Source organism: Stegodyphus dumicola, chromosome 10 (assembly GCF_044657685.1).
Source record: "Stegodyphus dumicola isolate Sdum_Otavi_A_Nest chromosome 10, ASM4465768v1".
Lineage (NCBI taxonomy): Eukaryota > Metazoa > Arthropoda > Arachnida > Araneae > Eresidae > Stegodyphus > Stegodyphus dumicola.
In genome coordinates, this window is record NC_140777.1 from 144,665,811 (window position 1) to 144,680,837 (window position 15,027).

Here is a 15,027-nt window from a genome sequence, read left to right on the forward strand (position 1 = left end):
AAAGAACGAGTTTCCTCCTTCGGATAAAAGGGCTTGGAGGTTTGCTATTGATTACAGAAAACTAAATAGTATTACCAAATTTCCAGTTTACCCTTTGCCTGTTATAGACGAGATCATTAGACAGATCAAATCGACAAGATATATGTCTACTTTGGACTTAATGTCTGGCTACTATCAAATAGCTATGAGACCCGAAGATATACATAAAACCGCGTTTATAACAAAATCGGGCACTTATGCATTTTTACGCATGCCTTTTGGGTTGTGTGGGGCCCCATCAATATTCCAGAGAGCTATGGACATTGTTCTAAAGCCTGTCCTAGGAAAATCAACTTTAATCTATCTAGATGATATAATTATAACGAGTAGTACGTTGGAACAACACATTAAAGACTTGGAAGAGGTTTATAAATTATTAAAAGAGGCCGGTCTTACAATTAACGCCTCAAAATGCAAGTTCGCAACTAAAGAACTTAAATATCTCGGTTATAAAATTTCGCAAAAGGGTATAGAAACGCAAGATTCAAAAATAAAAGCTATTAAGAATTTCCCACCGCCCAACACCGCCAAGAAACTTTCTTCCTTCCTTGGGTTATGTTCTTACTATCGATCTTTCATAAAAGATTTCGCTAATATTGTTGAACCACTGTTAGTAATCAAAAGAAAAAGGGCTAAATTTACGTGGACAGCGAAAGCTAACACAGCTTTTGAAAGATTAAAAGAAGCGCTTATTAATGCCCCTGTTTTAAAATTCCCGGAGGGGGACGAAAACCTGGAAATTGCAGCAGATGCGTCAGACTATGCGGTGGGTGCGGTTCTTATGCAAAATAACCACCCGCTGGCATTTTTTAGTAAAACGTTGAATCAGACTCAAAGGAATTATACAGCTACAGAAAGAGAAACATTAGCCGTATTAATGGCTGTACACAAATTTCGAGTTTATTTCGGCAAATCGCCAGTAACAGTCTTTTCGGATCATGCGGCTGTTGGTAGACTTTACTCGGGGAAAAACCTAACGCCCATGTTAATAAGATGGGCTTTAAAACTCCAAGAATATAATATCACAATAAAATATAAACCGGGTAAGAAAAACAATGTAGCTGACGCACTTTCTCGTATAAAACTGGACGATCAAGGAAATGAACTTAAATGCGCTGTGTTGACTTCAAAAATTTTAGATTCTAGAGATACGGTTATTACTGAACTGAAAGCTGATCCTGAATTTGGAAATATCTATGCTTATTTGAAACACCCCGAAAGCTTTGAGCACACAGATATCGATGCGATAAGAAATAGAGCAAAAAACTATGAAATAATAGATAATTTATTATTCTATACGAAAACAACAAACGAAAATCTTGAGTATAAATTAGTCATCCCAGCCTCGCTTCGATTAAGCATTCTGAAGGAGTTGCACGAAGCAAAAACAGCCGGCCACCTCGGGGTCAGAAAGACTATAAAAAGGGTACGCGAGGCGGTATATTTCCCGCAATTATACAAAATAGTAACGGCGTATGTCAGGTCCTGCAATCAATGTCAGTTAATAAATGATATTAATTACAGCCCGGCCGGGTACTTAAATAGCATTCGCGCTACATTTCCGAATGAAATTTTAGGCATAGATCTTCTTGGTCCCTTCCCCCATAGCGAGTTAAATAAAAATCGTTTTCTTTTAGTAATAGTAGATCATTTTTCAAAATGGATAGAAATTGTTCCTCTTAAACGCGCGTCAGCCAAAACAGTCGCAGATGCATTCTTACACAGATACATTTTAAAATACGGTGCACCGATAAAAGTCATTAGCGATAACGGAAAACAATTCATTAGTCAAATATTTGAAAACATATGCAATGGACTTGGCATACGCCATATCAAAATGGTTCCGTATAGACCACAGGCTAACATAGCAGAAAGAGTTAATAAAAATATAGTAAAAATAATTCGCAGTTACGTGAGCACACATCACAAGCGCTGGGATGGCTACATAAATGAATTAGCTTATGCTTTAAGAACGGCACATCATGATACTACGGGAAAAACTCCAGCAGAATTATTTTTTAGGCCGAAAATTAATTACGCCTTTAGATAAATTATTCTTTGTGCAACAAAGAGAGCAGGAGTTTAAACAAAAAGATGTGCAAAAGCTAATTGATCAGGCGCTTAAAACCTCGGATACGGCAAGAAATAGGCAGAAGATATATTATGATAGAAAACGCCGTGAAGCAGATTTTAAAGTTGGGGATAAAGTATTGAAGCGGAAATTTTCTTTATCAAGTGCCCCAGACAATATTATGGCAAAGCTAGCTCCAAAGTTTGAAGGCCCCTATGTAATTCAGGAAATCAAAGGAGTAGTCTTATATCTTAAGAACGAGAGAGGGGAAATCTGGAAAGCAAGTCCCGACCAGGTGAAAAAATACTATAATCCAAATGATTTTGAAATCCTTAAAAGTTTCTGGCAGGACTCAAGTCTAAACGAAATAGAAGGTCCAGAGACAACAACTATTCCACCACCCAAGAAACAGAGAACTGAAGAGAGACCTAGCACTTCTACAACCCGGACGTCGGTATCAAAAAGAAAAAATAATTTTCAAACTCCAGCGTTTAAGAAAAACAAAAATACAGATGCACCGGGTAAAGAAACCGTGGTAAAGAGAAAAACACCACCTACAAAGGATTGCAGGAAAAATTATACATCAAGGAGAACGCGCACACGGCCACAGAGTCAGGTGCCAGCAAGGCCGCCGTTCCGGAAACTGAAACGACAACAGGAGGCACAAAAATACGACGAACAGAAGAAATTCAAGAAGGACTCCAGACCGGAGGACGTCAAGACCAGCCGTCCCAGGGAGAAACGGAAATGCAAACAACCAGACGATTACTCCGCCAAGAGGCCAGCATGTAGAGGACGCAAAAGAAAAAGTCAGGTGGACGACACTCGGAGGGCAGTAAGGAGAAGATTAACATCCATGAAACCTCTAACTTGGGACCAATTCTGCCAAAAACGAATGACGGAGTTTCAAGCATCGAAAACTCAAAGATAAGTTAAAACCTTCTATAAATTTTTTTTCTCTTTTGTTCCGAAATGTTATGCATAAGTACGAAGTTCTATGTTTTGACGAAAGTCAATATGTCTCGGTTGAGACTTAGTTTTGTTTTACTTTATTTAGCTAAGGCAAAAGTATTATTTTCTTTAAGTGTAAAAGCTAAAAACAAGCATTTTCTGTTGGTCGAAAGACTAATTCTGTTATGTTAAAGCCAAAATTTGGCCGAAGATAAAAATAACTTCGTATTCTTGTATTAATAAGAAGTTTACTTTCAGTGCCGCCAGCTTGGCGAAGAATGAGTAAAGTAAAAATTTATTTTCTCTTATTCATTTTATGGTAAATTGTAAAAAGCATATGTATTAAAATTTTGTAAATGTATGTAAATACTTGAATGTTATGTAAAAGTAGAATTTAGTCTAGAAGCATAAAATTGTAGATGCTAAAAGTGAATGCTTAAAAGCAATGAAGTCAAATTTAAGTATTAATCTGTAAAGTCATGCTTTAGAGCGAAAGCCTGCATGTTTAAAGATGAATGAGGGGGAAGTTAGAATGAATGTGTTTTGTAGGGTTCTCCACCTACATTTGAATTTTTAAGAATATTAAAGTAGCTCATTGAATTGTAGAATGTCGAGTAAGGTGTGTCTATTTGGTCGTTGAATTCTAACAAATCATGGTGGTTAGGGGAAGTGTTGTAAGACTAAAACACGAATATTCCCGTTTGACACCACACATGGTGGAGAGCCAGGGTAAAGTTAAATTAATGCTTGAAAAATTGAATGAATGTGAAGTAAGCAATAACTAAGAAAAACGAATCGTTTAAAAACAAAATTTTATTGTGTCAAGAAAGTGTAAATTATAATGTATATAGAAAGATACTGATACTTATTCCTTCCAGATGCTGGAAGGAAAGACCAAGATTGATTGATGAAGTCCAGGAAAAGTTGCTGTAAGAAGAAAGCTTTGTAACGACTAACAGAATTTTAGTATAATTGTTACATAAGATTTTTTTTTTTTGTGTGTGTAAACGAGGTTCTCGCCAGTTAGTTCAGAATTAGATAAACTTACAACAGGTCGTTTGTAGGACCTGCTTCCAAGTTTTCCAAATTCTGGAAGCGGGAAATGTAGGGTTTATATTTATTTTAACTAACATTTATTTTAAGTTTAAACTATCTTTCCTGTCAAGCCTTACTTTCCCCTGGAACTGCCAATGCCAGAATATGTAAATTTGAGTAGAACGCGCAAGGATTCAAATTATCAGCGGAAATATTATGATTTAAATAGGAAGGAAACGAGTTTGGAGGGTGATATTCTTACTTCACGAGCGCGGAGGTAGTTAGCAAGAAATTGAAGAACCCCGCGTTTCGGCCTATGTGCTTGGCGGGAAGTAGTGTTAATCGTCCAAGTGAGCTTCAAGTCTGCTGAATTAGCAGCGGTATTGTAAAACGCGGTGAGTTAGTTATTTTAGAGAGCCTCGTAGTTAGAGTCTTGTCTTTAGTTTCTTTTCAGGTTATTATTTTTATTTGACCGCCGAGTTGGCGCCGTCTGTAAGCGTCAAGAGCACGCAATTGTAATTTATTACGTTGAATAAGAAGGGACTTAAACCCTTTACAAGACTCTGTGTTTTATCCTGTTTTCACAGTCACCTCTTGGTTGCGTGCAAGTTGGAGGCACGCAATGTTACACTTCGATACAAACAACAGAATACGTTGCTGCAAGCTACAGGTTCGTAGATGTCTCTTTGAATAAGCAAAATCAGTAGCTGTAATTAACTCAAAGAGAACGCGGGTATTAGGCAAATCCTCTTTAGTGCCTATTGTAATTTAGAAATATTACTCAAAAGTAAGTTCTTAAGACGAAATTCAGCTTCCGCTTTGAACAACAATGAAGTTCTGAGAAACGATTAATAGCTGACACGTCTTGATTCTGAGCTATATTTATATATGGTGATGCACGGACTTCTGGAAACTTTGGGAGAAATCTTTCCTAGAGCTCCAAAAATGCGTTTCCCGTACCTTCGAGAAAGTTGCCAAGCTTCTGACATTTGACAGTATATCATTACAAGGTTATATATACAAGGGCTGAAAAGGAATTCTTATGTAATATAATAATCATGCATTCTGTCCCTTACAGTAGTATTCAAATTAATCTGAACAAATAAAAACATACCTTTAATAAAACACCCTTTTACAAAACTTGATTGTTAACTTAATACGAAATATTGACTCCTTTGGCTTTGATTATTTGTTCCATACCCCTTCTCGAAGGTGGAGCAGTCACGTTACTGAAATGTGGTAGCTGGACCCAAACGGGCTGGTTTCCTGAACGTTTTCGTGGACACGAGTCTTGTAGCAAGTTTCTTGTAGAAAGTTCTCCGGAAAAGCTTCACTTCTTTTAAAACGTAGCTTTCACGTTCTTTGCCGTAATCAAACTAATTTATTCTATATGTTTTGGAGCTGATTTCAGCAAAGCAATTTCATGGATTATCATGAAATCAAACTCTGATGCTATTAAAAATTAACAGATTTATTGAGATGCTGCCTGAGCTTTCCTTTCATGACTGGCCAAAGTTTTTTCATTGGGTTGAAGTTGGGCGAGTTTCCTCGCCGTTCACTTATTTTATACTTCTAAAAGTACCTTCAGCTTTCTGGGATTTGCAGTAGGCGCAAGATTTTGTTTCGGAATTTCATTTTCATCCGGCCATCGTTTTTATTATAAGGGAACAACTTAATTCTCTGCTGCTTTAAATTACTTTTCTAAATTCATCATACTAACGATAAATACAAATACTAAGTATTATAGATAGAAAAAGAAACTCGGACAAATTTTTCTTTGCGTTTTACAGTGTAATCGAAGTGCTTTGTGAAATACTTTCTCTAGGTGGTTTTCTTGCATGCTGTGAATGTCAATTCTGTAAACCTAGACAATAAAATGATTATCATCATAAAACGAACATTTTTCCAGTTTTGTTATTTCCATATTAAATATATTTTTGGCTAAATCAAATCAGCAGTCGATTTCTCTTCATCGAGATCGTTGAAATTTGTTTTTTCTGAGGTCAAACAATTTTATAACCGGTTTCGAGAGTCGAGTCATGGCCGAATTATAGAGGCTCTTGCTATTTAAAACTGTAGAGGCACTTGGACTCCACAATGAGTCAGTCTTTTTGTAGATCAAAATTGCAAAGCCGAGGATTCTCTTTCGATTACTTTACAAAGACAATATTTTGCATAGATTTACATTGGTAGTTTTACGTTTTATAGTACGTTTCCCGGTTCTCTTTGGATCGGTGATACCATTTTGTGAAGAAAGGTTTTAACACACTTTCTTCTCATACCTTGGCAATTTTAAGTCATGGAAGACTTAAGGTGATATACTCCTCTGCCTTTGATTTCCTTTACAAAAATTTTAAACAAATATTATCGGTAAAAATAATCAGGTCTCAGTAAAAAATTGACTTGCTTGACGCAATTAAAAACAATGCTTTGCTCAAATTAATTTGCTTTGGATCTCTTCTACTTTTAAACTAAAATAATACATTTATTATAGTTAGCCGTAAATATCATTACACTAGTAATATAAAATTCTTTATCATTTGTACTTATATTCCTTAAATTCCAACCTGCAAATTTTCGTATTCATAAACAAAAAGGAACTTTTTTCTAAAATATATTTAATTAGGGGAATGGCTCGTATCTTTCCAAAGCAGCTTCTTTATGTTCATAATTGCAATTTATTTTCTTACTGTGTAGCTTTACATTGTGTTAATCTAACTAGTTATCATGATTTAGTTTCTTTACTGTCGCTTCTTTCTTTTGCTTTCCTACAAGAAAGCAAATCTTTATGGTGAGGTTGTTGGATTGTAAGAAAAAGCATGTTTCTGCCTCTCCATGCCACCTTATTAGTAATTCAGAAGTCAAACAATAAAAATCAGCGTTAACCACCTTTCGCCATCTCAGATAAGGTTGTAGTCTTCGTCTTTGCATTATAATTGTCGACATTTAAATTGTTACGCCAGTGACAAATTTGAGACTGCGTTAAATCAGTTGTGTAGCCTTTGGGTATAGACTTAGTTTTAAATTTTGAAATTGTCTGTTACTTCCAATTAAATCGCCGCAAGTGGCTGGCTGATTTGTCAAGCACGAGACATGCATTTATGCTCCAGTTCTGATTTAATAAAAAGGTTTGTTTTAAAACCTTCTTAAGATTTTGAAGTTCTTTTCAGACGAAGCAATAGGTCTTCTAAGTCTATTAGGAATCTAGACTTAGTTTATGCGACTAAAAAAAAACCTCTATAAGTTTTTTTTATGTAAATAATTGTAACACTAATACATACGAATAATAATGAAACCACTCTTTTGAAGGGCAGATGTTTTACTAGAGGCATGCCAAATTCAATATCTCAAGCTGCCACATAGTTATGATTTGCAGGAAGCAAGAAAAAAAGTATTTTTATGCTTAATATTGTATTTAAAATATGAGTAAATACATAAGATATTACTTAATACTATAGTTTTTAAAGAAAATTGGAAGGAACATAAGGAAATATGAGTAATAAATGGATATTTGTTCTTCATTGGAAGACACCTGGCATCTTTTCTTTGCAACCAGCTTTCAGACGCTTGCAACCAGCTTCAGAGAAATGCTGCTCATATTAGCGATTTTCAGAACAAAGGTCAGATGAATGTTAACCTCGACCTCGCTCGAGACTTTTTATAAGTGAGAAAAAGTTTTAACACTGATACGTACTACTGAACAAAAAAGTCACATAATGATACACAATTTTTGCTCAGTCGATTCGTACTGAATTTCTGTTAATTCCATCTGCAGACTGGCTGGCATTTTCTCAGCGTCAGTTCACAGAGAGGCAGAAAACATGGAGAACTCGTCTTTCGATTTATCTAATCAGAACTTTTCTTCGATTCCAGTCTTCAAACGATGAAGCTTATTAGCACATTTAGTAAAAAACAGACGCTTTTTTGTTATTTAATATAATCTCAGCTTTCAGTTGTTTTCTCGAAGTGAACCATGTGCCGCAGAAAAATGAACTGAGCCGTCTGCGACCCGCGGGCAGTGATTTTGATATGCCTGCTTTAGTAGGTGTATATTTTCTTTTAGTAAGAATATATTACGGCTACACTGATAAATAATATATCAAAACAGCTTTAAAAATTTATTAAAGATGGCCCGTGTTTAATAATAATACATTTTAAATATCCCTATTAAAGAAAAAAATGATCATGACTATTTTAAGGTTACTGATTGTTACAAAAAATTTGCAATACATTCTTTGAAGAAGGGGGAAACCCTAGAGATTTTTGTATAGTTGTTTTTATATAATTGTAATTTTAGTTAAATTTTTCACTTAAATATATTTGATAATAAATATGTTTCTAATTACAGAACAATTAAGGAAGTTGTCTATGGGAGGAAAAATCCCCAAACCAAAGGCGAGTATAATAAGCTTAATAAAAGTGCTCTTTATTGTGTAAACTATGCATTTCACTTTAATTAGGTTCAATTTAATCTAATCATTGAGATTAATATATATATATATTGTGAACTAGAGAAATTTTTCTAATAATAATAATAATAATACGGGATTAGTACGGCGCTGTGTGCCGAAAATATCGCGGATGAATACGCGGCTGAGGAAACAATGTAATGGAAAAAGGTCGTTGTAAATATTACGAAAGAAAAGAAAAGGCGGAAACATTGCGGTTCTGTAACATCATGGTGGAAAATTAAGCAGCGCAAATTGTACAGCTTTAAAAATCTGCCATATAATATATCGTAGTCAAAAATAAAGCACATGCATATCATCACATGGTGATAATATAACAGACATGTATTTTTTACTATAAAAAGTGAGTTTTCGCCTAATAATTTATGATCACAGCGGGTCCGGACACCCGGGAGGCTTACCAGGACTATTCGGTTATCATCCGGAATCCGCAACTTTATGATCACAAGAAGTAAATAATACTGTTAATTCTAGATTTCATATTTTTGTATTAACTAATAAAGTTTATTGAAAAATTAAGAAGGGAACTTAAGCATTCAAAATCTGGAAATTAATACTACGTAAAGCAGTTAATAGAATTTTAAACTTGTATTGCTAACAATTAAAAGTACTTATTTAATTAACCTCTATCATAAAAACATACTGGTAAATTTTCATTAAAAATATAATACCCCTCCCCCTCTCCCCCCCCAAAAAAAACAGATTAGAAAGAAGAAGGTACATAAGTTTAAATTTAAATGAACTTCTGTATGTAGTATTAATTTTTACGAAATTCTAGATTTGGAATACTTAGGTTTCCTTCCTGATTTTTCTGTGAAAATTTATTTTCTAATCATTTCTGTGAAAATTTATTTCAACTTTTGTACCATGATGTTTTATAACTGCGATATTTTCTCCTTGCTTTCTTTTCTAATACGATGTTTTATACGATAGCATTTTCCGCTTGCGTTGTTTTCTTTACGTTGTGGCCCACCAGCAGCCGGGGAGTAAAGTCGTTGAATATTGGTAGTTCGCTCGTGGGATTCGAATCCTGGTGAACGGGCTGGCTGCCTGAGCGTTTTCGTGGTTTTCCCAAAATGCAACATCTATACGAGTTAGTTTCCCTTAAAATTTCTTCCCCGAAGGCATTCCTATCCTTAGGCAGATAGCCCTCGAGTGCTTTCCAGTAATCAAATAGAATCCAAAACAAACCAATCTTCATAATGCTTTCACTTCTAACGAGAAAAGCGATACCTTTACGCACTATTAAAAATAAAATGACGACTTATGAATGGAGGAAAAAATAAAATTTAGCTTTCAGACTCTTAAGATTTTAAAAACTTGGCAATAAATGGCCAACTCAGTAGAACTTTCCACTTTGGCAAATAGATAGCCTGGTAATGCTTTATTGCACTTAAATAACACACCTTATTCCACTTTTGAATGCATCCTTATTGATGCAATCATTATTGATCAAGTTTCATTTAGAAATAAATGTGATATCTAACTTTATTACCTTCAAAATAAAAACTATCTTATAGACTATTTATATCACGAATCTTATAGACTATCTACATCACCTTATAAACTATCTACATCACGAAGGTATGTGATCTCTTTTTAACAAAAATTGAAGGAACAGATGACAAGAGAAAAAAAAAATAAGCGTTTCGCACATAAATTTTGTACTCATTTAGTTCTTATAAATTTACTTGACGTGATTAAATAAGCTTTCTGAATCCTATATTTGAGGATTTCAGCGTAGTTGCTGATATCCTTTTATCTGAAGACCTAAGCTCTTAGTCTTGAGGAAATAACTCTCTGATATAAAAAATATTTCTCGAAAATTAATTTTTATGTAAATTTATTGCATTTTAAATCCTTATGAAAATTCAGATATTATTTATTCCTTCTGCTTTGATAGCCGACGAAATAAAAGCAATAACTTCATATAGATCCTTATTTTGATTTATGAACACATTTTTAGTTGCCTATCAAAAGCAGCAGTTGAAGATAATATGCCTAAATCCTGTATCTGTTTTTGAGGATAATGATGGCATTCCTAGAACCAGTCATTTCGCCAAAAGCGTAATCGTTGTGTTCGTGCGGGTAATTAAAATGAAATGTTCAGTTGTTTGAGCATATCTTAAAATTCGGAAGTATAATCTACTACTACTTTCGCATTTCATATATTCTAAGTCCGCCGGAAGATTTAATACATTTTCCGAGATGCTGAATAAGGTTTCATTTACTGGCAAATTTATGAAAATAATTTTGGCACACCTTACACAAAATTCAAGTGATAATAGATAATTTACTTGAAACAGTAAAATCTTTTATTTTACAGGAGTAAACTGAAATAGTAAAATCTTTTATTTTACTACGTGTTTTCTCACTATATTACTCTCCTGTAATGAAATTTATAGAACGTTATAATCAGTAATATCGACTTCCTAGCGTTTTAAAATGCCTTTGGAGAAGTCTATGAGCTGCTATTCCGTAAGATTCGCCGAATGAGTGCTGCATGCCTGAAAGAAAAATTGACAATCAATATAATTAAATTAAACAATATTTTTAAAAGACCATACACTTGTTTTAAAATAATAAAAAATTTAAATATAAGATAATATGCTTAGTTTTGATGCTTATATGTTAGATTGTGAAACGCTTCCGCTATTTACTGTGCTACTGGTCTAAAAAGAGCTCATTCTCTGGATCCAAACCTGATTAGAAGTTAAAGACAAGTGGACTGATAGCTCATTAGTGAGCTCAAAATAAATGCAATACAGTCGAACTCCACTAAAACAAAATTAAAGAGATATACTGTTTGATTCGCTATATTCGATCTGAGAAGAAAAAATTTGGATTTTCTCTCAAATTAAGAGTAAAAATTTATCGCTGAATCACGCGAAGTGCTTAACATTGTCCCATATCCCAAAAAAAGTTAATGGTAACTTTAAAGCAATGTAGGCTTATTAAAATTTTATTACAATTATTACTGTGTGCAATTACTAAATTATCTTTTTCGTTGTTTTTCAGTGGCCACATACACTACTTTTATACACAATAAAATTTTACTTATTCATAAAAATCACAATTTAGACCTGTTCCTTCAGTAACATATTTACATCTAAAATACGCATTTAGCAATCATGAATAAGCATCGGCCTTGAAAGAGTGTTGCCTCTCAGTACACCAAAGAATTCGAATGGAATCAAAGAACTAATTAAAGTTCTTTGTCTCAATGAATCAATGGTTCTTTTCAATGGCTGAGTGAATGTAACAATAGAATCTCCTAAGCTATATTTATTGTGTGTCCTGGGTTTTTAAGAATTTCGTGCTACACCTGCCTCCTATAGCCCTTTTCAAAACAAAGATGGAAGTGAAGATAAAATAAACAGGTAACTACAGGTAAAGGTACTTTTTGTTATTCTAACAGCTCTAATTCATTCTGTCTGAGCTGACAGAATGAATTAGAGCTGAAAATATTCATTCTGTCTGAACAGTTAGTAGTTTTTTAGTCGGAAATTCCATAGATCTGAAAAAAAGTTTGAAAAACAAAACTGTCAAAGATACCCATTAAAGTTTGTTATATTCGGTTTTTAGACATTTAGAAAATCGCTACAGCCGTATAAAATAACATTAAGTCTATAGGAAACTGGACAGGACCAAGTGATTCATTCGTTATATCCGGGAAATTTGATTTAAATAGGGTTCGCTATAGCGGAGTTTAATTGTATTTCGTACTTTAAAATAGTACAATCGAAGGTTGTTGTAATCATCCTTCATTAAAGTGGCCATTCTATTACAAAGATCAGTAAAGAAAGTTCTCAGTTAATAATGGAATATTAAATTAATATTTGCTATAGCAACCGATCGTGATAACGTTCTTTTTCTGCAACATGATTGCATCAGTGTCAGTTGTATAATACTAGAGATCTTCTCCGTTGCAGTCCTTATTATACTTATCATTCGATTATGCACAAATATGAATGGTTTTATATCCTGAAATATGAGGCTGTAGAATGCTTTGTCACCATAAATCAGTTTCAAAAGAAAATTTGTTTAAATATCCAAATATCTTATGATGCATTTCAATAGTAAACTATAAAAAAGTTTGGACGAACCAGCTTTTATTGCCAATTTGCACAATTCCATAATTAACATTCATTAATATACCATTATTCACACTAATCAGCTGAAACATTAAGATTATGCTTGAGACTCGGCGAATTGGAATTTTGTATGTCTGCTAATTTTGTTGCAATTAATACAAGTCTTGGTACATTAACGAATTTTATATGTTTTATATTATTCATTATTTCATAGTCGTTCATATAAATTTTTCAGTCATCTGTTTTACTTTTATCCTGATACCTGGATCAGCAAACGTATGAATTTCTTGAAACATTTGTTGTCTTAATTGTTTCGGAATAAAAGATCTGATGTTGATTGTTGAGTTGTCACTCCAAAATGTTTTCTCAGATGGCCATATACATGATTTATATTTCAGGGAAGTACTAGCTGTCATTAAATGATGCTAGTCTTCATTATTTTCATGAGCATCTGCTACTGCATTATAATCAATAACTGAGACTGCTTCATTTCGTTACACAGCATCCGACTTTTTGCCATCAATATTACGAATATCAGTTGAAAATTCAAATTACATAGTAAATTTAGCGTTGTTATCTTGACTATGCCTTCTTTCTCTTTTGTTTGCATGCATTCGTCAGTGGATTGTGATCAGTAAATATGATGAACTCGCGTTCTTCCAATAGATGCTTAAAATGCTTGGCAGGAGAATATATTTGTAACAATTCTCTGTCATAGGTGCTATTAGTTTTCTGTGCATCATTTGATTTCTTGGTGTAGAACACAATTGGTTTCCAGTCTTGATCTCCCAACTGTTTTAATTCTGATTTTATAATAATGTCTGATGCATATGTACACAAAGATAAAGGATAATCCATGTTTCAGGGAAACAAAAAGTATTGGCTAAATCAGATTTATACTTCTCGAATTGGTGAATTCCTTGGTTTGTTCATCGAACATTATGACGTTTTTTTTAGTACCCTTCAAACATGTCCTGTAGGATTGATTCAGTTTCTAAAGCATTCTTCACATAGCGGCGATAAAATTTTTATCATGCCAAGAAATGTGCGAAGCTCATATATCGTTGCGGGTAATTTATAATTGCGAAGTACTTCACACATTTTTTCCGGCAGTGGACAAAAATCTTCTAAGGTTATGACGCAATCCAGATATTCTACCTGAGCAACTCCCATTTCCGACTTGGCAATATTAATACGAAGTCCATACTGCTGTAATCAGTCGAAAAGTAATTTTAGATGCAACTTATGAGGCGATTTAGACATCTTCAAGAGGGAAGATGCGATTTAGACATCTTCAAGTTGTAGGAAACAAGAATCTAATCCACGTAATACCTCTGTAATGAAGTGTTAGAAGGTAAATGAAGAATTACGGAATCCATAACTCATCAAGTTAACTTCATAGAGACCGAAAGGTACTTCTATAGCAGTCTTGGGTTTATTTTCTTCTGCAATTCTGTTTATCACTTTGTTGCAAACCAAATGGAGGGGGATAGCTCATTGAGATGTGGATAGCCGAATTATGCTATTACTCAGCATGAAATTAAATTCTTGCTTTGCTAACTCGAGCTTTCCAGTATCTATCTGTCTAGCTTAGCTCTTGAGTGCACAGTGTGGCCTGCAGTAGTTATATAATGCTTAACATCATGTTTTAAGACTTAAAAAAAGAAGATTTTGCTAAATCTGGAAATTTGCATAGCAATTCAAAATATTTTGCTGACTTGCTGACAGTACTTAAATTATAGTTTTGAACAGTTGTAACTTCTCCATTGATCGAAGTTGGTTTTACCATCGATACTTTTTTTATATATGTCAACAAACAATTCAAATTTATTTAAAAAATCAACTTTAAGTATGTCTTTGGAAACTTTAGCCACAACAAATGACCATTGAAATGAGCGGCGTAGGCCTAGGTCTAATGAAAGGATTTTTAAACCACATGTGTGTATCTCAGTACCATTTCATGCATATATAATTTGTAATCACCGTCTTTAAAATCACTGTTACAAGGAGATACAGCTGACACATCTGCACTGCTGTCAAGCAGAAACTGGCAATCCATTTTTGTTGTTGTTGTTATTGTTGTTTGTTTTTGACAAATAAACAGAATTTGCAATAACTAGAATCTTCTGCAGCATAACTTACTACCGCATCTACTGCTGGGACCGGTTTTCCGAATCTTTCCAACTGCAGGATTGTAAATATTTCTCGAAGCACATTTTACCAAAACGAAAATTATAAACACACAACCTGCCTTTTAGGATCATATCTCTTACGAGATTTACTCCGGCAACTTTTCCTGAAATGACTGTAGCTCTCAATTAGGACTACGGAAGTATCTTTGCTCACATTGCGTACTTGCTAAATGTAA

At 34.0% G+C, this 15,027-nt stretch overlaps 2 protein-coding genes across 7 annotated transcripts in view; one reads left to right on the forward strand and one right to left on the reverse strand.

The window, feature by feature from the left end:
* The window catches only part of LOC118193305 (uncharacterized), a 160,132-nt gene that overhangs the window by 116,054 nt on the left and 29,051 nt on the right, over positions 1-15,027 (forward strand). For all 5 annotated transcript variants that reach the window (XR_015043572.1, XM_085825641.1, XM_085825643.1 and 2 more), the window contains one exon: positions 8,445-8,491. Coding sequence is in view for 4 of the 5 variants with exons in the window: in XM_085825641.1 (XP_085681767.1) it covers positions 8,445-8,491 (47 nt within the window). In the remaining variant the exon portion in view is untranslated. The remainder of the gene's footprint in view (positions 1-8,444; positions 8,492-15,027) is intronic.
* LOC118193306 (uncharacterized) overlaps positions 10,842-15,027 on the reverse strand; it is a 29,881-nt gene continuing 25,695 nt past the window's right edge. For both annotated transcript variants that reach the window (XM_035364376.2, XM_035364375.2), the window contains exon 5: positions 10,842-11,072. In XM_035364376.2, coding sequence (XP_035220267.1) covers positions 10,981-11,072 — 92 coding nt within the window. In that variant the 3' untranslated portion in view covers positions 10,842-10,980. The remainder of the gene's footprint in view (positions 11,073-15,027) is intronic.